The sequence below is a fragment of the Monodelphis domestica genome, chromosome 6, assembly GCF_027887165.1.
Source record: "Monodelphis domestica isolate mMonDom1 chromosome 6, mMonDom1.pri, whole genome shotgun sequence".
In the NCBI taxonomy this organism is placed as follows: Eukaryota; Metazoa; Chordata; class Mammalia; order Didelphimorphia; family Didelphidae; genus Monodelphis; species Monodelphis domestica.
This window is the reverse complement of record NC_077232.1, coordinates 233,152,120-233,174,425: the sequence shown is the minus strand read 5'-3', so window position 1 is coordinate 233,174,425 and position 22,306 is coordinate 233,152,120. Positions and strand designations below refer to the sequence as shown.

Below are 22,306 nucleotides of genomic sequence, written 5' to 3'. Positions count from 1 at the left end.
GAGGTCCTAGGTTCAAATCTGGCCTCAGACACTTCCCAGCTGTGTGACCCTGGGCAAGTCACTTGACCCCCATGCCTAGCCCTTACCACTCTTCTGCCTTGGAGCCAATACACAGTATTGACTCCAAGTCGGAAGGTAAGGGTTTAAAAAAAAAAGTGTGATGTGCAAGTAACAACAAGAAGGCCATTGTCACTGGATCACTCCGTGTGTGTGTGTGTGTGTGTGTGTGTGTGTGTGTGTGTGTGTGTGTGTGTATTTGTATATACAAGTGTATTTGAGATTAGAAGATTGGAAAGGTAGGACGGGTCTATGCTATGAAAATAGAGGATTTTATATTTGATCCTGGAGGTAATAGGGAGCCAGTGGTGTTAACATGGTCAGATCTGAATTTTCAGAAGAGCAGTTTGATAGTCAAGTGGAGATCAGGTGAGAGCAGGAAGAATCCTGAGGTAGTGAGTCCAAACATAAGGATTTTGCAATAATCCAGATGGCCTGGACAAGCATAGTAGCAGTATCAGAGGAGAAGAGGGTACATATCCAAGAGATATTATGAAGACAGAAATGACAAGGTTTAGCAACTGTTCAGATCAGGGCAGGATGGAAGGAGGGAAGAAGGAGAATGCGGAGTTGAGGATAACACAAATATTTTGAACCTGGTTGACTAAGAGAATGGTGGTATCTTTAACAGAAATAGGAAAATTAAGGGAGGGCTTCAGGGGAAAAGGGTAATAAGTTCAAATTTTCATATCTTAAATATGCTCATTTGAAGATATCTATAGGACATCCGGAAGCCTCTAGGGTAACGACTTTTTGTGCCAATGGATCCAGGCTTCCAACGCCGAGAGAGTGGGACTGTCTCTGTGAATCGACTTTTCCACTTAAATCTTCATGCACAAGTGTCTTTGTGCACAAAAACACACAAAGACAATCGTCATCCTCAGTTCGAGAGACAACCAACATAGGACATCCAGTTCAAGATATCCAAGAGGCATTTGTAGGTGTGAGGATAGAGATTAGGGCTGGATAAGCAGATCTGGATAAGCAGTGAAAGTACCAGCGAAGAAAGGGCAACTGAACCCATGGAAGCTGATGAAACAAATGAAGCAAAACAATATGGAAGAAGAGAAGAAGCCCAGGACAGAACCCCGAGGAACATCCACCATTAATGAATGTGGCCTGGATAAAGATCCAGGAGGAGAATGATCAGGCAGGCATGAGGAGAACTGACAAGAGAAATGTCATGGAAACTTGGAGAGAAGAGAATATGAAGGAGAAAAGTGATTGATGAGGGCTGCAGAAGTCAGGGAGAATAAAGATTGAGAAAACACCAACTGACTTGGCAATCAGAGATCACTGGCAACTTTGGAGAGAGTAATTTCAGTTGAATGATGAGGTCAAGATTTGGATAGCAATGATTCAAGAAGAGAGTAAGAGGAAAAGAAGTGAAAGCACTTTGTCAATGGTCTTTTCAAAGAGTTTAGCCACTAAAGAGAGGAGAGACATGGAACAATAACTGGCAAGGATGAATGGATCTAGTAAGGATTTTTTTTCCAACAAGGGATGACATGGACATATTTGTGGGCAGTAGGGAAACTGTCAGGCAAACCAGGAGTAATAAAAGATTAGTGGGGATGATGGAGGGGACAATATGTGGGAGAATACCAGATGCATGGGATTCCTGTCTGTCTATGTCCACTTCTTCATGTAAGACTATGAAAGAAGAGATAGTGGCAGAAGGCATGAGTGAAGTGAGATAAAGAGAGAAGGAATTCTTTGTGAATGAGCCCTTTCCCTGCTCTCCCCACCCCAGCGAAATAAGAGGCCAGATTCTCATCTGAAGATGGGAGGAAGAGGAGTCATTGGAAGTCTGAGAAGAGACAAAAAAATTCGACTGGGATAGCGAATCTGTTAGGAAGATATAGAGAGGATCTTGCTATACTGATGAAGCCAAAAATGTTGTCAACTTCTTTATTCACCTCTCTCAGAACTTGTGAGTTATGCCATCCTTCCATTTATCTATAATTTCCTTTTTCCTTCTGATTTCTTGCAAAGATTGATATAATTCAGTTCCACTGATATAACCCAGTCCACAATTCCTGGATGAGAATCACATATTTAGAGTTACCAGCAGCTATGCCAGTGTTTACAGAAGGTCTAAAATAGTCAAAGGATGGCCTCCTCTGCTTTTCTATTGCTCTGCTTCAATCATTTTACCAGCAGAACTCTATATGGGACTGAGGGTCATTTGGGGTTTCCTTTGTTTTGTGGTTTACCATTTCCTTCTCCAGTTCATTTTACAGATGAGGAATTGAGTCACGTAAGCTTGAGTGACTTGCCAAGGGTCATACAGCTAGTAATATAGTTTATGGCCAAAGGACTCATGGTCAGCCCCCTAGTGATGAGCTTCTCTGCCCTTAAGTAGACTGATCCTCAGAAGTAGTCACAATCTGTTGCCTGGACTAGTCATATTTGAAGCCTTTCCAGCAAGGCAGAACCTGCCAGTGTTTACATTCCCCAGAATAGCTTTCAACCGTCCAGAGTTGCCACCATTCCACAAGAAGACAATAGTTTCTCATCTATAAAATGAGGGGGCTAAGCCCATTACCTATATTTACTTCCCTCTCTAAGATTCTCACCTAAGACAATGTTTTCAAACATCTGTGTTAGGTGCTATCCCCTTAATGCAGAATTAAAAGATTCTAGCCAATAGAGTGGAATTCCAGGTACAAATAAGTGGCTTTCATAGCAATATTCATCTTTAAGTTGTACATTCAGCAGTTGGAACTCATTACCTAAAGAAACAATATTATAAAATGATTTATTTCACAGAATGATTTTATAACTGACATGGCTGAAATCATGCCAGTGGCAGTCCGCAGTCTTCCTGCTCCCTGAATTGCTCTCAGTGCTTAATCTCAGGAGGATGAGTGGAATCCTCAGAGCTGTTACCAGCATAGTCTACTCACTAAAGGGTGGGAAGCTCTGGAGGTAGCTGGTCTGGTGCTAAAAGCAGGGACCAAACAACTTTGGCACAAACAGGTCCCATGGGAATTCAAGGATCTGATGTAAAGTTTAGAGAATGTGAGGCTCTTTCTTTCACGAAGCTCAGAGTCGAGGAAGATGGAGATGGTGTCAAAGGGGAGCCTTTTACATGGATGTATTTTTCATAACTTAAATGCTTTCTTTGAGCCCTCCTGAAATGTTAAAGGCTAGTGTAAATCATAGGTCTGAAAGGGCTTTTCAGAGATCATTTATACCTTCTCTGGAAAGCATCATATTTAGGTAGTGTCATATGGAAGAAAAAAGCCTGGAAGACTCTGGATTTAGTTGGCAAAATAAATTATTATCACAATAGTAGGAGCTTAATGCTTACTCTCCTTGAGAGGGGGGATTGTTATTTCTTTATATTTGAATACACACACACGTGCATGCACACACACACACACACACACACACACACACACACATCCCAGCGCCTAGCATATAGATTTAAAAATCAGGAATCTGGGGTTAAATTTTATTTCAACTACTTACTACCTGAGTGAACTTGGGTAAATTGCTTCCTCTCACTGGGTCTCGGTTTATCATTTTTAAGCTAGTATGTTTGGAATAAAGTACCTCTAAAGTCCCTCCCAGTTCTAAATCTTGTGAGTCTATGATAGAGGAGATGGATTGTTTTAAGCCCTCTAATATGGAGATATCACAAGGTCCCTTAATCCTCAAAACCTACAAACTACGAATTTAAAATTTTTAAGAAATACTATGATGGCTCATAATGGCAAGTACTCAAAGGTCAACATATTTATTAGGGATCTAGGTACTTAATAAATGTCCATCGATCGTCTTATTCTGAGTGTATTCTACAGCTCTCTTGTTTGGCAAGTGCTATGAAATTCAGCCACACAAAGTTTTATGAAATAAAAAGAGGAAACATGATGGTCACATTGCCATTTGTGTGTGTGTGTGTGTGTGTGTGTTGGTTTTTTTTTTTTTGTATCCACTGATTCAGATGGACTTTATATTCTCTACTGTGTTCAGGTTAATGAAGCTTTACTATGTGATTACCTTAACAGATTCCTGAAAAAAACTCTACAATTCAGAATAGCCTGAGAACATATTTTGTAAAAATGCTGAGATCTTGGGATTCCTTTTTTTACTCTTACCTTCTAACCTAGTGTTAAGCTAGGACATAAGAGCAAATAGGGGCTAAGTGACTTGGTCCAGAATCACACACAGCTAGGAAGCATCTGAGGCCAGATTTGAACCCAGGTCCTCCCAACTCCAGGACTGGCTCTATTCACTGTGTTACCTAGTTGCCTTCTCTGCTCCTCCCAACCCTTTGGGATTCTTAATGTCTTGGTTCAGGCCAGATTTAGCATATAAGGCTTTCACCAGTATTCAATGACATTGAAAGAAATATTACTGTTATAGTTCCTATAAAATACCAACTTATTTTGACAGGCCATTCCTAAACTCTTTTGCCCATTCTATAAGGTTAGAATTGTGAACTCACAATGTTGATAAGACTGAGACTTGCAAGTGTAACTTGTTTTTTTGCTTAAAAATTTTTTTAAAACAATTATACACTGTTAGTTATTGCTGTTCAGTTGTTTTAGTTGTGTCTGACTTTTCATGAGTTTATTTAGGATTTTCTTATCAAAGATACTGGAGCAGTTTGCCATTTCCTTCTCCAGCTCATTTTACAGATAGGAAAACTGAGGTAAACAGGATTGAGTGAATTGTTTAGGGGCACACAATTAGTAAGTATCTGAAGTCAGATCTGAACTCCAGAAGATGAGTCTTCACTTCAGGATTGGCACCCTATCCACTGTGTCACCTAACTAACTGCCCATATTCTGCTAGCCCTATAACCTGAAAAGAGACCAACATTCTTTTTGTAAAAATATTTAAAGCAGCTCTTTTTGTGGTAGCAAAAAATCTGGAAACTAAGAGATGTTTTACAATGGACAAGCAGTTGAATGTGATGTGGCATATGAAGAATGATCACTATTGTAAGAAATGAGAAAATAAACAATTTCAAAAAGACATGTAAAGATTTATGTGAACTGATGCAAGGTAAACTGAGTTGATGCATCAGAACAATTTATATGAGAAAAAAGAATGAATTTTGAGAACTTTTATAAACTGATGAAGGATGAAATTAGTGGAACTAGGAGAACAATTTACATGATGACACTGTTAAAAACAAACAACTTGGAAATCTGTAAGAACTATAATCAATGTGATGGTCATTCATGATTCCATAGGACTGATGATCCATGACAGAGAGGTGATGGATTTAGGTTGCAGAGTGAGACGTGTGGATTTTTATATACAGTCAAATTGATTTTGCTTGGCTTTGCATATTTGTTAAAAGAATAAAAAATTTTCTTTTCTTTTTCTTCACAAAAGAGGGAGAGAGGATAGATTTCTGTTCACTTGAAAAAAGATAGGAATGATGCAGATATGAAATATTTCATGCACTTTCAAATGAAATTCCTATTCCAATTCCCCAATTGATAAATGGGCAAGGGACATGGATAGGCAGTTTTCAGATAAAGAATTAATTTAGCACATGAAGAAGTGTTCTAAATCTCTTATAATCAGAGAGATGCAAATCAAAACAACTCTGAGGTATCACCTCACACCAAGCAGATTGGCTAACATGACAGCTATGCAAAGTAATGAATGCTGGAGGGGATGTGGCAAAGTAGGGACATTAATTCATTGCTGGTGGAGTTGTGAACTGATCCAACCATTCTGGAGGGCAATTTGGAACTATGCCCAAAGGGCGATAAAAGAATGTCTACCCTTTGATCCAGCCATAGCACTGCTGGGTCTGTACCCCAAAGAGATAATGGAGAAAAAGACTTGTACAAGAATATTCATTGCTGCGCTCTTTGTGGTGGCCAAAAACTGGAAAACAAGGGGATGCCCATCAATTGGGGAATGGCTGAACAAATTATGGTATATGTTGGTGATGGAATATTATTGTGCTAAAAGGAATAATAAAGTGGAGGAATTCCATGGAGACTGGAACAACCTCCAGGAAGTGATGCAGAGCGAAAGGAGCAGAACCAGGAGAACATTGTATACAGAGACAAACACACTGTGGTATAATTGAACGTAATAGACTTCTCCATTAGTGGCGGTGTAATGTCCCTGAACAATCTGCAGGGATCTAGGAGAAAAAAACACTATCCATAAGCAGAGGACAAACTGTGGGTGTAGAAACACCGAGGAAAAGCAATTGCCTGACTACAGCGGTTGAGGGGGCATGACAGAGGAGAGACTCTAAACGAACACTCTAATGCAAATACTAACAACATGGCAATGGGTTCGAATCAAGAACACATGTGATACCCAGTGGAATCACGCGTCGGCTACGGGGGGTGGAGGGGAGGAAAAGACAATGATCTTTGTCTTTAATGAATAATGCATGGAAATGATCAAATAAAATACTATAAAATTAAAAAAAAATCTATGCAAGTACCATATAAACCTTTCCAGATTCCATAATTCTGGAAGGGCTTTGAGTATGAGAGCAAACCCAGATAAAAATAAAAGGATTCAACACTTTCAGGTAGGTCAGTATGTGATGATTAAATTCTATGGGCTATAGCAGCCAAATAAAAAGAAAATGAAAAATGAAAAAAAAAAAAGAAATTCCTATTCCACCTAACTTTTTACCTTGTTATGGGAGAACTCTCCATTTGTGGGATTAAAATGGAAATGTATATAATGTCAAAACAAAGTGTGTAATTGTTGATTTATGAAAACACATTGATAAAAGTGAAAAGACACTTACTGAACTTCTGAAAGATGCACTTCATTTTCTAAAGCCATATATTAAATCCATCCAACCAGATATAGTTGTATGTGGTTATAATAGTACTTTGTGGAATTTATAGCATTTTAGACTTTGCACTTTTTTGTTATTTTATTTCATTCTCATAACACAAAATTGCCCAGTTGGCTTATATCCCTTCTTAATGTTTTTTATTTTTCCTTAGAGAAAGATATATAGATTTTAAACCCATACTTCTGCCTTGGAATCTATACTAAGTATCGGTTCCAAGGCAGAAGAGCAGTAAAGGGCTAATCAATTGTAGTTAAATATCATACCTAGGGACACATAGCTAGGAAGTGAAAATTGTAGACCAAATTTGAACCTAGGGCCTCCCATCACTAGGTTTTGTGCTCTATCCACTGAGCCCCTCTTCCATATATATCTCCTACTTCTACAAAAGAGGATCTCCTTGTTCACTAAAGCAAAATAAATCAATATATTGACTATGTTTGAAAATGTGTCCTATTCTGCAGCTCCAGTCCATCATCTTTCTACTATGAGGCAAGAGGCAAGCTTCATCACTGGGCCTCTAAATCCGAATTGGTATAGATCAATTTAAAGTCACAGGCAGACTCAATTATACTTTTTTTTTGCTTTTCTCTCCCCAACTACAGAAAGTCAGCTCTATTGTGACCTGTATTTTCTTGGAATCATAATAATCAAATTACCTGGTACCTGAGCTAAGGGTATTTGCATGCTCCCTCATGATACTTCATTTCTTCAAAAGGCAAAAATCTCTTCAAGAGGGAAGAAAAGGAATATTAAATTGTTATAGCACTTTAAAAAGTAATCAGCTTATAGCACAAACAGACATTTTGTTCTCTTGAAGAGAAAGGGCTTGGCTATAAACCTGGATGCTTTAAACTAAAATGAAACTCTCTGAAGACATTTGTTTGATTTTGCTCAGGTTTGAGGTAATAGTATTGCTTTAGAATTTGTAACAATTTCTGGAACAAATATGCAGAACAAGGAAACAGCACCAAGGCCCAGTCTTTATCAGCTTCCATGGAATTGTCCTGATAGAAAGAGAGAATACTTATTTATTCAAACCCTTAGCTTCAGAGACCATTTATTCAGGTAACATCTAGTGTGCTAAACTGCATCTTTTAAAACAAAGACCCTGATATATTTTCATAATTAAAAAAAAACTGTCACAGTAGATTTTTTTATTTCAAAAGATCTGAAGGGTTTCTTGCAGCTGACTACAAGATTAAAACACTGGGAAAAGATAAACATATAGGAGCAAACTTTCGATTGAACGTTGAATATTCTTTGTAAAAGGCCAACATTTTTGCTTTTCCTTAAATGTTTTCATTTCTAAAATTACAATAAGGACACAGAAACAAATGTCAAAAATCAAGTCTAAATCATTTATAAAAGTATCTAAATATACCACTCCATCTTCACTCTATTCCAAATGACACTAACAACTCATACCTAAAATTCCACAAATGCCATAAAATTTGCACTGAGTTTATAAAGAGTTTTCCTTCCAACAGCCCTGTTAAAGGTTTATTATGCCGTTTCACAGATGAGAAATTGAGAATGAGGCACTATTTCAGAGACAGAATAAACACATTCAGGCATCTTTTATTTAGGATTGTCTGATGATAAGTGGAGTACACCTTACAGTAGTATAACGATCTGCTGTCTTTCTTTCAACTAACATTAGTTTGGGCAGTGGAGAGAGGGTGTGATCTAAGCACTGGACTTGGATTCAAATTCTGGTACTACTTCTTCCTATCTGTATGACCTGGGGCAAGTCATCTAACCCAGGCAGTTAGTTGGCCCAGTGAATAAAACATCTGAATTCAATTCCATAGTTTTAGGCACAGAATAGCTAAGGAAGCTGGGGTAAAATCACTTTACCACTTTTTGCCTCAGTTTCCTCAACTGTAAAATGGGGATAATAATAGTGCCCTCTCAGTGTTGTTGAGAGTAAATTATAGTGTTTGGACAGATAATCTCTTCGACCTAAGAGGAGTGGAGAGGAATCTAAAATATTTGGTGAGATATTACTTGAAGCAGTAGCTAATCAGCAAATCCAATAAATCATTTTACCCAGGGTAAAGTATATACAGTATTATTACCTTAATGGCTATGGTCTCAAAATTTTTATGAGGGAAGGATCTTTTACCCAATTACAGAATACAAGTTTATTCACAGAACCAAACAAGACTGCAACTCATTTAATGAGACTAGGAGATTTAGCTCTGGAGACAAGCAATATCATCCATGTGGGGCAACAAAGGAAACATTTCCAACACATCCTTTGCTACTGTAGCTCTCTACTGAGTGGGGCTGTTATCTAATGGCACAATTCTATTTCAACAGACTTCTTAAAGTTATCAAAGAGCCAGAAAAAAATGAGATTCAGGGAAATTCAACAGTTCCAGGTCAGCTTCATAATCCTGGACTGGACCACTACTATCAGCAATACTATCCTACCCTTTGAAACAGATATTCTGTCTTCCAATCAGCCAAAGCTGGTAAGTTTAAAAAATATCAGATAATCTTTTGGTACAGGAATATATTGCCTAACATATTGGCTTTCTCTCTTGGCCTCAAGGGATACACAAATTACATACAAATATCTATGCCTTTATCCAATTTTTGATTAAAATGTGGACCAGAATATCAACAACTCAAGGAACTAAAAAAGAAATCACTATCTATAGGTCCATGTGAAAATTTCAGGTTTGTAGAAACCTCCTATCAACCTCTTGATTTAGGAAACAAAGAATGAAAGGCCTTAGACCAATGAATCAGGGATCTTTAAGTTTCCCTCCATCACACTCCTTCTTCCCTATTCATTAAAACCCATGAATAAGCACCAATGTGGCTGGGTACTGATTTGAAGAAATGCTCAATCCACATCTCTCCAAAAGTACGTCCCCAAGCATCCACTCACTGAATATGCTGGACTGTCAGAGGCATCTGAACATCACAGGAAAATTAGCACTGGGTAGAAAATCCCCAATGGCCTTTGTCTCACTTGCCCATTCCCAGAGGTCTTCCCTAATTGTGCCAAGTTAACTTATAGTTTCATGCTTTTGTTTTTAAAGTTATTCCTATTTCTACTTAGGTCTGCATGTAATTATGATTCAACCTAGTTTGTATGGGATTTTATGGCTTAAAATTTTTGTCATGCTAAGGGTGGTTCCTTGGGTCTAAAAAGCCCAATTTATAATTTTCAGAAATACCATATCCAGAGTATTTATTAAAAATTCTACACAGTAATATTAAATTTGATTATTGGCCTGTCACTTTTAATGAAACTTCAGCAATTCATTTCCATCCAATTCAACAAATAGTTATTAAGTTCCTTCCACATTCAAGGTACTGCATTAGTGATATAATAATGAAAAATTAGGGAGTCTCTGCTCTCAAGGGGCCTAAAGCCTCCTGGAAGGGATAGGACTTATATGCAGATAAACACAAGATGAAGCAGGATTGGGAAGGAGGACAGAGTCAGATGAAGTAGTCCAGAAAACATCTGAGATCTGAGGAAACATTTTTAGGTAGGAGAGATAAGAGTAAGAAAGGAGAAGAGAATTTATGAAGCAGGCACTTGCTAAGGGCTATAAAATTATTATCTCATTTGGTTCTCACAAATCTATGAGATAGGTACTAATCTCCCTATTTTACAGATAAGAAAACTGAGGCAGAGGTAAGAGACTAGCCCCAGGTCACATAGCTATTGTCTAAGGTTGGATTTGAGCTCAGATCTTCCTGACTCCAGGTTCTGTATTCTATTCACTGGACTATCTAGTTACCTAAAAAATAATTAAGAGTCACAGCTCTTAAAATTAAACTAAGATTTTTGAAAGGAAAGAGAGGGAATGGGGGAGAGGGAGGGTATGAAATCAAATGTATTTATCAGGAAGACCATTTTGGCAGCTGTGTGAAGGGTGGCTTAGAGAAGGGAGAACCATTAGATCTAATAAACGTCCAGGAAAAATGACAAGGGTCTGAAATAGATTGTGAGCAGAGAAAATGATGGAATGTTAGAGTTAAAATATATAAGACTTAAAAATGATGGAAATGTAGGGGTCCAGGGATAAGGTTATGCCTAAGATTGCTTTGAGAGTTCCACTATGACAGTCTATTTCAAGCCCTTGCCATCTTTTCTGGACTTTTATAGGACCCTTCTAATGGGTCTCCCTTCTTCCAGTCTTCCTAGGAAGATAGTAGTACAATGAACAGAAATCAGGAGGCCAGAAGGGAGCTGAAAAAGGAGAGGACCATTAGTTCATTTTGAATTTGAAGTTACAGGAGAATCTAGTTTGAGAGATATAGCAAGCAGTTGAAGATGTAGGTCTGGAGATAAGGGAAAGACTGAAGTTAGACGGACATGGACAAACAGATGTTAGATTTGAAGTTCATTGCCATCTAGGTAAAAAGTTAAACTTAACTTTAATTTAATTAAAATCTAAAAATTAAAATGAGATCAGAAGACTTCACCAAAGGAGAGAGTACTGGGATAGAAGAGGGTCTGAGAGAGTCTTGAGGGATACCCACAATTAGGAAGTAGTTTCACCTTTACCTGTTGAAACCCTGAGAGAGAACAAGGCTAGAATGGGCTTAAGCCTGATAAAGGATAGTGCCGTGATTTCTCTCCACCCCCCAGCCCCAATTCCTTTCTCCACCCCTTAGAGGGCAAATCATTCCCACAAGCTTCCCTGTTTGAATATGCTTCCTGTTTTAATAAGTGTAGAAGCTAATTGAGATAAGGACATGATTCATTATAACTTCACTGAGTTTAGGTACTTCATTTGGGAGTAGAGAGTTGCAACAACAGCTAGGCATGGTGGCTAGAGATGACAAAGGAACAGAGATCCAACTCTGTTTAGAATCTTCAGGATTCTATCCTGCCTGGGAGTACCTGAGTTACCTGAGAGAGGATTCCATGGATTATTGCATTTTATAAACTCTCTAAACTGGGCAAAAGTTGAACCTGGGTTTTGGCCTTGTCAAGAATCTGAGCCATGAGTAAATAAATTTAAGTGGTAAAAGAAGAGGGTGTGTAAAGAAAGGGAGATTCCCTAAGATACAGGTACTTCAGCCAAGTTTTCTCTCCTCAGTGTGCTCTCATAAGAAAGTAACCAGCTCCATTCAGACCTTGAGTCAGGTGATGACTTGGGAAAAGTCACCCCTCTCCCAAAAAAGTAATTGAGAAAGCATGTAGGAATTTGGGATCCAGCTATGAGGGAGCAGCTTGTTTTCCTAATAGATTAACCACATCCAACCACACATTCCCACTGCCATATGCATCTCTGTATCTCCTCCAGTAACACGTAAGCACTGTGAGTGCAGACACAGTCATTTGCATGGGCGGAATGAGTGTCCACACTGATGAAATTTTAGTTCCTTTTAGTGAAAAGTATTAGAATATTGAGATATTTTTCCAATGCCTAGAACAATGCATTATAAATATCTATAGCCTGGTAAGGGTTTGTTGAATGAATATCATTCATCTCTTGGTACATGGCAGTTTCTTGGCTACCACTTCAATTATAATTAATTACATGGCTTCAGCTTCTCATCCATTTTGATGGAATTTTATCTCTCATTCTAAATTCTACTCTGCATTAATTTAAGAAAAGTCTAACAGTATCAAAATTAGACTGGCTTTGGGAAAAGTCATGCAGTCACTTTTAGTGCACTTACATGACCTACCATGAGTGGAAATTTGGAGGACCTTTACTTTTAAAAATGGCGAAGCAATACTGTAAACCTAGGTAGTATTTTGGAGCACAGTCTTGAACTACACTTAAAAGCAGAATGTGTTAGTAAGGCAAATACATTATTTTTAGCTAATCTGAGGATGTCTAAAGCACATACTATTTAGATAAATTTCCATGTTAAACTAGAGGGACTATTCAAGTATGTAAATTAAAATAAAATTAACCTCAATGAATTTTGTCAGGATCTGTCCAAGACAGCTTGACATAATCAACAGGACTGAATCTAGCTTCAGGAAGACCTAGCAACCTTTCAAGGGTTAATTTTAGATGCATTGTCACCCTTCACATTAGAAATTTTACTTAAAATACATTGGCTACTTAAAGTAATGGGATAAGAAGATAGGAGAGGCCAACTGTACAAAATTAGCAGTGTAGAGGCTCCTTACACCATCCCTCATCACTTCTCTAGCTCAAAATCACTATCCCAGGCCAGGAAAATTATTCCCTAGCAATTTCCTTATTAAGGGTTGGTTGAAAGAGTAGGGGGCCAGTTTCAAAGAACATTTCTGAGGACATCTTACAGCTGGGAGAAAAGTAGGCTGCTTTGATAGATCTGTGAGCTTCTTCCAGTGAAGGAAAATCCAATCCAGCCATGCCTATCCATCCTCCTGTCCTATCCAAGTCCTCCTGTAAATCTACTATAGGGATGGGGGCCTTTCTCTTGATATCATATAGATACCAAGGGAGCATATGGACTACCCATCAGTTAACACCCCTTTTGTCCCTTGACCAGCCATGCCAGCTGGGGATATAGAGAAGAAAGCAGAAATTATGTCTTGAAAGTAAGACCAGCTAGTCCCCAGAACTCAATTCAATTCAAATACCTCTTGTGCCTGGCATTAGAAAAATCGAAAACCTTACTGTTAAAAGTAGTTAAGTTTGTACAATTTGTACTCTGAAAATCACAGGCTGGGAAAAATTTTCCTTTTTTTTTGCAAACCAGAGAAATTGAAGTATGGCTAAATTTCCTGTGAGTTAATACTGGTAATCAGGTTACCAAAGCTCTCCAGGGTAATCTAACATGATTACATCTTTGCTCATTTTAGAGGTACATCCATAATCAAGGTCCAAAGATAGTCACAGGTAAGTTTTCCCCCCACCAAAGCTGTATAAAAGAATGACAAGAATAATAGCCCATAAGTAAAATAAAAAATGATAGGAGACAAAAAGAGAAGAAATAAGAAAAATAGAATCACAGACATAAATTTATAGTCCTTTAATGTTTGTAAAATACTGTCATTTGTATCTATATATCTACATGTATCTGTTTGCATGTATTCATATATGTACAATTATGCATACACACATATTTAGATATAGTCATTTTATCCTCACAACAATTCTGTGAAATGGTGCTATTATTATTCCCATTTTAAAGATATAAAAAAACCTAAGTCCAAGAAAGGTGATGTCCCTAGAGTTCCACATCAAATAAATATCTAAGGCTGGACTTGATCTTGGGTCTTCCTGATCCCAAGTCTTAATTCCTTTACAGAAGGAGAGAATTTTTTTTCTTAAAAAAGGATGACACCTGTTTAATTAATGATCTGTATAACTATAGTTAAGTTCATCCCATTCCTCTTGGGGCCTCCCCCCCCCTCCCAGACTTATACTTTATTTAATATAGGAAACTCTTCAGGAGGAAAATTCCTGTCAATTCAGGTCAGCACCTATTCTGCAACGTTCCCTCTTAGAGTTACCCTAAACACTGAGAGGTTAGGTAACTTTCCTTTACATACCATAAGTGTCATTGGTAGGACATGAACAGTGACCACACATCCTAGATCTCTCTCTCTCTCTCTCTCTCTCTCTCTCTCTCTCTCTCTCTCTCTCTCTCTCTCTCTCTCTCTCTCTCATATCTTCCATTTTTGAATCAATACTGTGATTTGGTTCCAAAGCAGAGGAGCAGATACTTCCTAGCTGGGTGATCCTGGGCAAGTTATATATAGAGATATAGATATTGAATATTAAAACCCTTAACTTCCATCTTGTAATAAATACTGTGCATTGGTTACAAGGCAGAAGAGTGGTAAGGGCTAGGCAATGGGGGTTAAGTGATTTGCCCAGAGTCACCCAGCTTGGAAGGGTCTGAGGCCACATTTGAACTCAGGACCTTCTGGCTCACAATCCACAGCATTTTTGATAGTTGGTGAGAAGGCTGGAACAGAATAATTGAAAATTCCAGGAAAGGGAAAATTATTCTGTTCCAGCCTTCTCACCAACTATCAAAAATGTTTCAGAAGTTTCCTTATTTCAGTCAACAGTAACTGAAAGAATCAAGTCAATCAGCATTCAAAAAATAAGTCAAATTAGTCATAGAAGAAGGCCAAAGACTCCAGAAAATAATAGGTCGAAGAAACAGCAGGATCTAAACTGGGGCAGGAGTATGTGAGGTGCAGGTAGCAAGGTGAGAACTAATCTCTACGTTTCCATCAGTTGAAAGCCAATTCATGCCAAGCTGTGTGTTCACTTGAGCACCCATACAGCTTTCCTGATTTGGAGAGGGGAAGGAAGCACTGATAATAAAATGGATCTTTTCAAGTGATAATTCATCCTAATAAACACCCTGACTTTTCAGCCAACAGAATCATGAGTGAAGAGAATGAAAACAGCACGAGGTTAAGGGAGATCACAGGAGTTAGTTGTGGATGCCCTCTAATTGATCGGGTCCTAAGATCAAGCAAGCTCGACTTGGAAATGGGCTTTGGATGGGTGTGAACCTGACCTTCAGGACTGTCAGCAGCTCAGAACTGTCACACCACCAGGGCTTGAGGCTGGAAACTGATGGCTCAAACCAGAGCCCTGAAACACAGAATGTACTAAAATAGTCTGTTCATTTATTAAGATATCTGTATTAAAATGAAACTTCTTACCTTTGTGCCTCTTCAGCTGGGGAAAGCTGCTAATTGTCGTGGCTTGAATTATTTCTACTACAATCTGATACCTGATTTAAGGGGAGAAAAAAGAGAAAGAATGAGTAGGAAGGAAAGGGCTCTTCTTCAGCAACACTTTTAATTGATATTTACACAAATCATGAATTATGGGCATTGGGTATTTGGATAGTGTATAAATGTCATCTCTAGATTCTTGTCAAAATTCTTGTCAAAACCACCACAGGATCCTTGGAATCACCACTATTCATAAAACCAGAATAAGAGACCAAAGAGATTCAAATAAAGAGAAATAAGAACAGTAAAACCCAAGTCAAATATCGTCATCAGCTAACACATTGTCTCTTTCCTGCAGATCATAGGTAAGAATTTCAAGGATGCAAGTTTTTGGAGGCAGTGTTACAGAAAAATAAAAAGAGGGTTGGGAATCAGACCAGTGTTGGGATGGGGTCTGCCAATAATGAATTGTGCAATGCCTCTAGCAAATTCCTTAACTTTTCTAGGCTTGGGTGATACCATCAATAAAATGGGGTAATGAGGGGACTGGACTATGATGAACTCTAAAGTGTCATTCAGCCAAAAAATTCTTTGGCTGTATAATCTACCTTAATATACTTGAGTTCCAATTCCAGCAGATGGGTAACATTCTTTCTGGTGTTCTTCTTTGTCAATGTTTGTTGACTGGCTGACTCACTGAATATTCTATCCTTTCTATTCTTTTCCTGGAACAGGGCTCATAATAATGAGAGATACCACAAAAGGTGGATGCCATCTATTCTGTATGGACATTGTATCTACCTAGCTGCATTCATGTTGCCTAGTTTATCAGAATGCATGCTTCTTGAGAATAGGGATGACTTTTGCTCTTCTTTGTATGCCAATCTAACACATAGGTGGCATGTAGTAAACACTGAATTGATACTTGTTACTTAGCTAACTGATTCTCAAGACCTTAGTAGCCATCAAGTCTAGCCTCCTTGTTTTTCATATGGGGAAACCGAGGCATAGAGATGTTAAGTGGCTTACAAAGCCTCAAACACGTAGCTAAATGAACTCTGGATTCATTTTCCTGTGGCACAGAATTGATCATGTCACTTCCCTACTCAAAAATCTTTGTGTATCCCAGTGACCTATAGGTCACAATACAAGTTCTTTAATCTGATATTTGTCACCACAGAATTAATATAGGGAAAGCATTTTGCAAATATTAAAGCAATATTTAAGTGTGAGGTCAGATTAAATAAAACCCTTCCTACCTGTGCCCCTCCTCCCTTTTCAGCTTGATTTCACATTATTCCTCTTTCTGTAGACTAAGTCACAGACAAACCAGATTAGTTGTGCCCAATCTCATTCTGCTCTGACCTATCTCAGTTAAGAGTGATGCCCATCTCCAACACACTCAACATTCACAGACTCTCTTGGCATTTCTCCCTCCTGTCTTCCAGGCCTTCATTAAGTCCCAAAATCAAGGTCTATCTTCTACAAGAATCCTTTTCCAATTCTTCTTCATTCTAGCATCTTCCTTTTTTAATTATATTCTGATTTAGCTTGTACATAGCTTCTTTGTACGTATTTCTTTGTTTCTTGTTTTCCCCATTAGGCTTTAAGCTCCTTGAAGGCATGGGGCTGTTTTTTGTCTCTTTTTGTATCCCCAGCACTTAGCACTGTGGCTGGGATACAGTAAGACTTCATTATTGATTGACTGACTATTGTCACACTTCTCTCCCTTCAGATACCATCAACTCCTTGATAACTGGTCTCATTCTTCTCCCATTGCCCGCCCCTTCCCAGGTGAATGTGTTCTCCCTCCTATAGCATCTCATCCAGCTCCTTCCATCATCCCCAGCACATATACCTATCTATGTTTCCTCAACAACAACCCAAGTCTGGTCAGTCTGTAATTCCCAGACTAGGACTTGGCAGAACAAACTCCAAATGATGTCTCCCACACAATGTTCCTTGAGCTTTTTCACTGATAGTTTTTCGAGTCATTGAAGAAGACAAGGAAATAATCAAGTCATTACTTGATCATTATCTTTTGAAAGCCACCTAACTTGCTTACACAGGAAAGAAAAAATGCTTCCTGGATCACTATGAACATATAAAAGGCACAACAAGAAGAATAAATAGCATTGCTAATGTTTCTTGGAGAGTAAGGTATGTCAAAAACTACAAATAAAGGAAGATGGTGCCTTATCTCAAACCCATTTTGCATCTAAACTTTGGGTAGTTTTAGAAATAGCAAATGTAGGCAATTTTCAGATAAAGAAATCGAAACTATCAATAGAAATAGCAAATGAAAAGTAAAGAAAGGATTTCTTGATTTGTGAGCAGGGGGAGAGAGCTTTGCTTTCACAGAGACTGCCCAAAGTAAGCATAATTCATTCTAGGTCTTAATCTCCTTCTGTCTCTGCTTTTCTCTTTCCCTTGAAGACTTCCAATTCCTCTTCTTTCTGTTTATATCTATTCTCTGCTCAATCCAAGTATTTTATATTCCTGTTAAAAGTTGTTTCTCTTACAAAGAAGTTTTTAATTCCCCTTTAAACGAGACATAATTTGCTTACTTGTTTTAGAAGTAAAGGTAAAGAATAAGATTATAAAACTATTTCTTTTCAAATGATTCTTTACATGTGTGGGTAATATCCCTATGTGTAATGCAGTTAATTTTTTTAAACCCTTACCTTCTGTCTTAGAATCAATACTAAGTAGTATTAAGTGTAAACGTTCTCCTGGGCTCATAGAAACTGAGTCCAGCACAACCCCCCAGCTTTTCTACTCCCATAGCCTCTCCTCTTGGTCCGATGGTTCCTCCCAGATCTTCCTTTTGAGGGTGGACCAACCTGCCATAACCTAACCCTATAAAACTATCTCAACAGACAGATAAACCAAATTGGGGGTAACTGACAGACCTAAAACCTGTTGGTGAGTTAGGGGGTGTCTACCCCACGAAATGTGAAGACTTCCTTCAGCAAAATGGGTAGATGAGAACAATATGTCCAATGGCCATAAGGGAAGCTGTGGAGTGCTTAGAGCTTGGTCAGACACCAGAGATGCCAACGTCATCTACTGCACCCTAGACCATCACCTGTCTTCCTTACTTTTGTCTTGCCACTGGACTTGTATGACTCTGGAAGAGAGTGCAAGACTTACAACTTCATGCAACTCTGTCTCACTTAAATCCAATTCACATAGGAGTCAAGGCATCACCCATGAATTCATAGCTTCTCTTCCAAATGGAGAAGAAATAAGAGTGTCTTCCATCAGTTGAATGGAAACTCCTTGTCATTCTTTCTGCTTGAATTTGCATTTCCAGAACTTGACCTATTTTCTCATACACTGAAACACACTTAATAGAAATACTTGTTGACTGATTGGGACTGATGAATAGAAAGACTTGGGAGTACCCTTATCTTGGACACAAAGCATATCAAAACAACCTTAGATCCATTTAGCTTTTGGGGTTGATTATGTTGGTATCTGCCTATACATTTAGCTAATTCATTTCTCAGGAAAAACATATCTCCTCCCATTGCCATGTTTTATAAATCTAATGCATCTAAGACTCAGCCATTCTTATGAGTCCACTTTATCACCAATAGTCCCTGAATTGGTACATAAATGTCTAAAACCCTTTATTGTCTACTCTGCCCAGATTCTCCATTATTATTGCCCAGAAATGACTGAGAATATCTTCTATTCTTCTTTCCTGTTTCATACCTGTTGCCTTCTATGGTATCTGGTTTGCCAGCTGGGATCTGGACATTTTTCTCCCTCCTATCCTTTTAGTTAAAAGTCCTTTTAATCAGATAAGCCAGACTCCAGGAAAATGCATTCTTTACAGCTTTCATTAGATGTGCTCTGTCCTTGAACAAAAGCCACCATTCTTTCTGTATTCTTAAACTATCATCCAAAAACTAAATACTGATCTCTAATTCCATTTTCTTAGAGAGGTACTCACTTCCAATAAACTGAATAGTTATGGGAACTAAAGACAAAATCATATCATATCAACAGGCATTCATTAATGTCTCTAGCTTCCTTCAAAGCATAGCTCAAATATTATCTCTTGCACATGGCCTTTCTTGATATAGTAACACTCTTTCTCCCTCTTGAAATTACTTTGACTATCCTTACTTTTGTTCTTCTATCTCCCCAGTAGAAGGTAAAATCCTTGAGGGCAGGGACTATTTTCATTTTTTTTTTTGCCTTTAGTTCCCCAGCACAGGGCATACATTTATTGAAAAGAATTCAGTGCCTCGGTACCCACAGCAACCCCCCAAAAGATACACATTTAGATATGGCACAGTCCCTACTCTCAAGGGGTTTTCATTTCTATATGTCAACAATGCCAAAAAAGAAATCAATCTAAAAATGAAACTTTTCCCAATACTATCTCTTACACTTAGTGATTGACATCTTTGCATTGTGGGACCATCATGTGATCATAATTTTGAAGTAGAAGGGAGACCTTAGCAGTCATGGTGGTCCAATTCCCTCATTTTATAGACAAGGAAAGGCCCGGAGAAGTTGGGTGATTTTTCCAGTTATACCACTAGTCTGAGGTGAAATTAGAATTCGAGTTTCCCAGGATCCAAGTCCAGCATTCTATTATATTACACATCTTTGGGCACCAATTAATACCATGGAGGTGACTGATCTTATATGACTGGATTTTCAAGTCCTTGACTATATAGTGAAATTAAATAAAACAAACATAGGCAACAATATCATGAATGTTTATAGCCACCACTTGATTCTCCAGTAACCTATGGGAGAACAGTAGAACAGATAAACAAAAACAAGAACAATCTTCCCAAGCACCCAATTTCATTTTATCCATGAATTCTACAACAATTGCTTGCATAACAAGCTGTCACAATCTGCAGTAATGGCCAAATACAATTAGAAGGACAAAAAAAAAACAACTTAAAGGATTTACTGGAGTACTACTTTGAAAACAAGACAAAGTAATGGAAAATTTTTAAAAGGTAGAAAAGTATCTCACAGAGAAATTGTCTCCTGGTGCTTCCCCCCTTTGTGGCCCTGGTCAAGTCACTGAACTTCTCTAAGCTCCAATGGACTTCTCATGTAAGACATGGGGAATTTGTTTTCCTTGACTAGTATACTACATGCAAGGATGTTTTTTGCCTTTCAAATTGTAAGGGGATAGGACTTGGGGAGGAAGAAGATGACTAATGATAGTTATTGAAATAAAAAAAAGAAAAGAGGGGCACTGGGGTATTTTTTTTCAAATGCACAAAAGAGAATGGAAAGAAGCTCAATAGAAAATGTCGACAAATAGGGCAGTTATGAAAATGATATACTAAATTTGTTATCAATTTAAAGAGAGAAAAAAAGCAGATTCACAATTGCAAGTATAATCTCTTTTTTCTGTTCTGCTTTGTATGTGAACATGCTTATTCTATTTGGGATCTGTCAAATCCAGAACAACAACAACAAAAAATTTAAGTATCACAGTTGCTCCAAAAGACCACTCTCGTGGGTAGAGACATTACATATGATCATTGTTTTGTTAATGATTGTTGCCCTTCACTTGCATGTCCCTCTGGGCTTGGTTGGTTAGTTGGTCTTTGATCTCACTGGAATGATATCTTTGGGATGCCTTTTGATGCATGCATAAACTGGATTTAAGTGAGGCAGAGTTGCACAAATCATAAGTCTCACTCTCTCTTCCATTCATCAAAGTCCAGTGGTAAGTCAAAAATCAAAATGACAATGACCTGAGGTACAATGGATGACCTTGGCTTCTTTAATGTCTTACCAAGCTCTAAGCACTCCTCAGTGCTCACTTCAGCCATCTTCATGGCTGTTGGGACAAAATGTTCTCCTTTTCCCCTTCCACCAGGGGAAGATTTTATATGCTTGGGGCAGACACCCCCCCAATTCAATGATTCTGGACCCATTGCTTAGAACTCTTTGTAATTCCTGCAATTCCCTGTGGGTCCATTTAGGTTAAGACTTTTAGATTGACTAGCTCTTCCATGATGAAGCTGGAGGTAATAAATGACAAAGTTATCTGACTTGAATTACCTTGGATAGACACCTCAGAGTTACTTGAGTCAGAAGGCAAACAGACAGAGGAAAAAGGGACGTAGAAAGTAGCCAGCCTCTGAATGATAAAACTCTGGCCATCAAGTGCAAATTCCTAGGAAAGAGGATGTATATTTCTAAATGGTCACACTGCTCTCACCTGTAGTTTCTTCACCTATCACGTACAAATGATGGGTTTCTTAGCCCTTAGCTCTCCCTCCTCTCACCACCTTGCAACACCCAAGGTGTGCTGCCTACCTGGTGTTTCTCCAGTCTAAAATTTGTTAAACTGTTAATAAGCATTTTCACTTTGAAAATCAGCAAGTGCTAAAAATAAGAATTTGATTTATTGTTTTGTGGATTGTCTAACCTTAAGAAAGTGATGGAGAAAATGTAAATAATGCAAATTAAACTTAAAAGTGTGACAACACCCTTCCCTTCTCCCCTCACTCCTTCCCACTGGTGGGTTATTAAACATTTACCAGCATATGTATCTGTATTGGGTTTTTCCAGGTTTCCTGCAGCATTGATCTCTTACATATCCCAATAGAAACCAAAGGAAGATATTGATCAGCCAATGGTGGATAAGAGAGATTTGGAAGTAATGATCAGACATGTATTATGTGCTTGACATTATGGGAAATACTAAAGGATAAAAGCAAGAATCCTGCCATCATAACATTTATAATGAGATCAGGGATCAAAACTAATATCCTGGAAACAACAGGATACAATGTGAGACAAAATACAATTACTTGCTCAATTCT

General features: G+C 38.2%; 1 protein-coding gene across 2 annotated transcripts in view; it reads right to left on the bottom strand.

The window, feature by feature from the left end:
* SNX25 (sorting nexin 25) overlaps positions 1-22,306 on the bottom strand; it is a 236,394-nt gene that overhangs the window by 84,540 nt on the left and 129,548 nt on the right. For both annotated transcript variants that reach the window (XM_056802960.1, XM_056802961.1), the window contains one exon: positions 15,471-15,541. In XM_056802960.1, the coding sequence (XP_056658938.1) occupies positions 15,471-15,541 (71 nt within the window). The remainder of the gene's footprint in view (positions 1-15,470; positions 15,542-22,306) is intronic.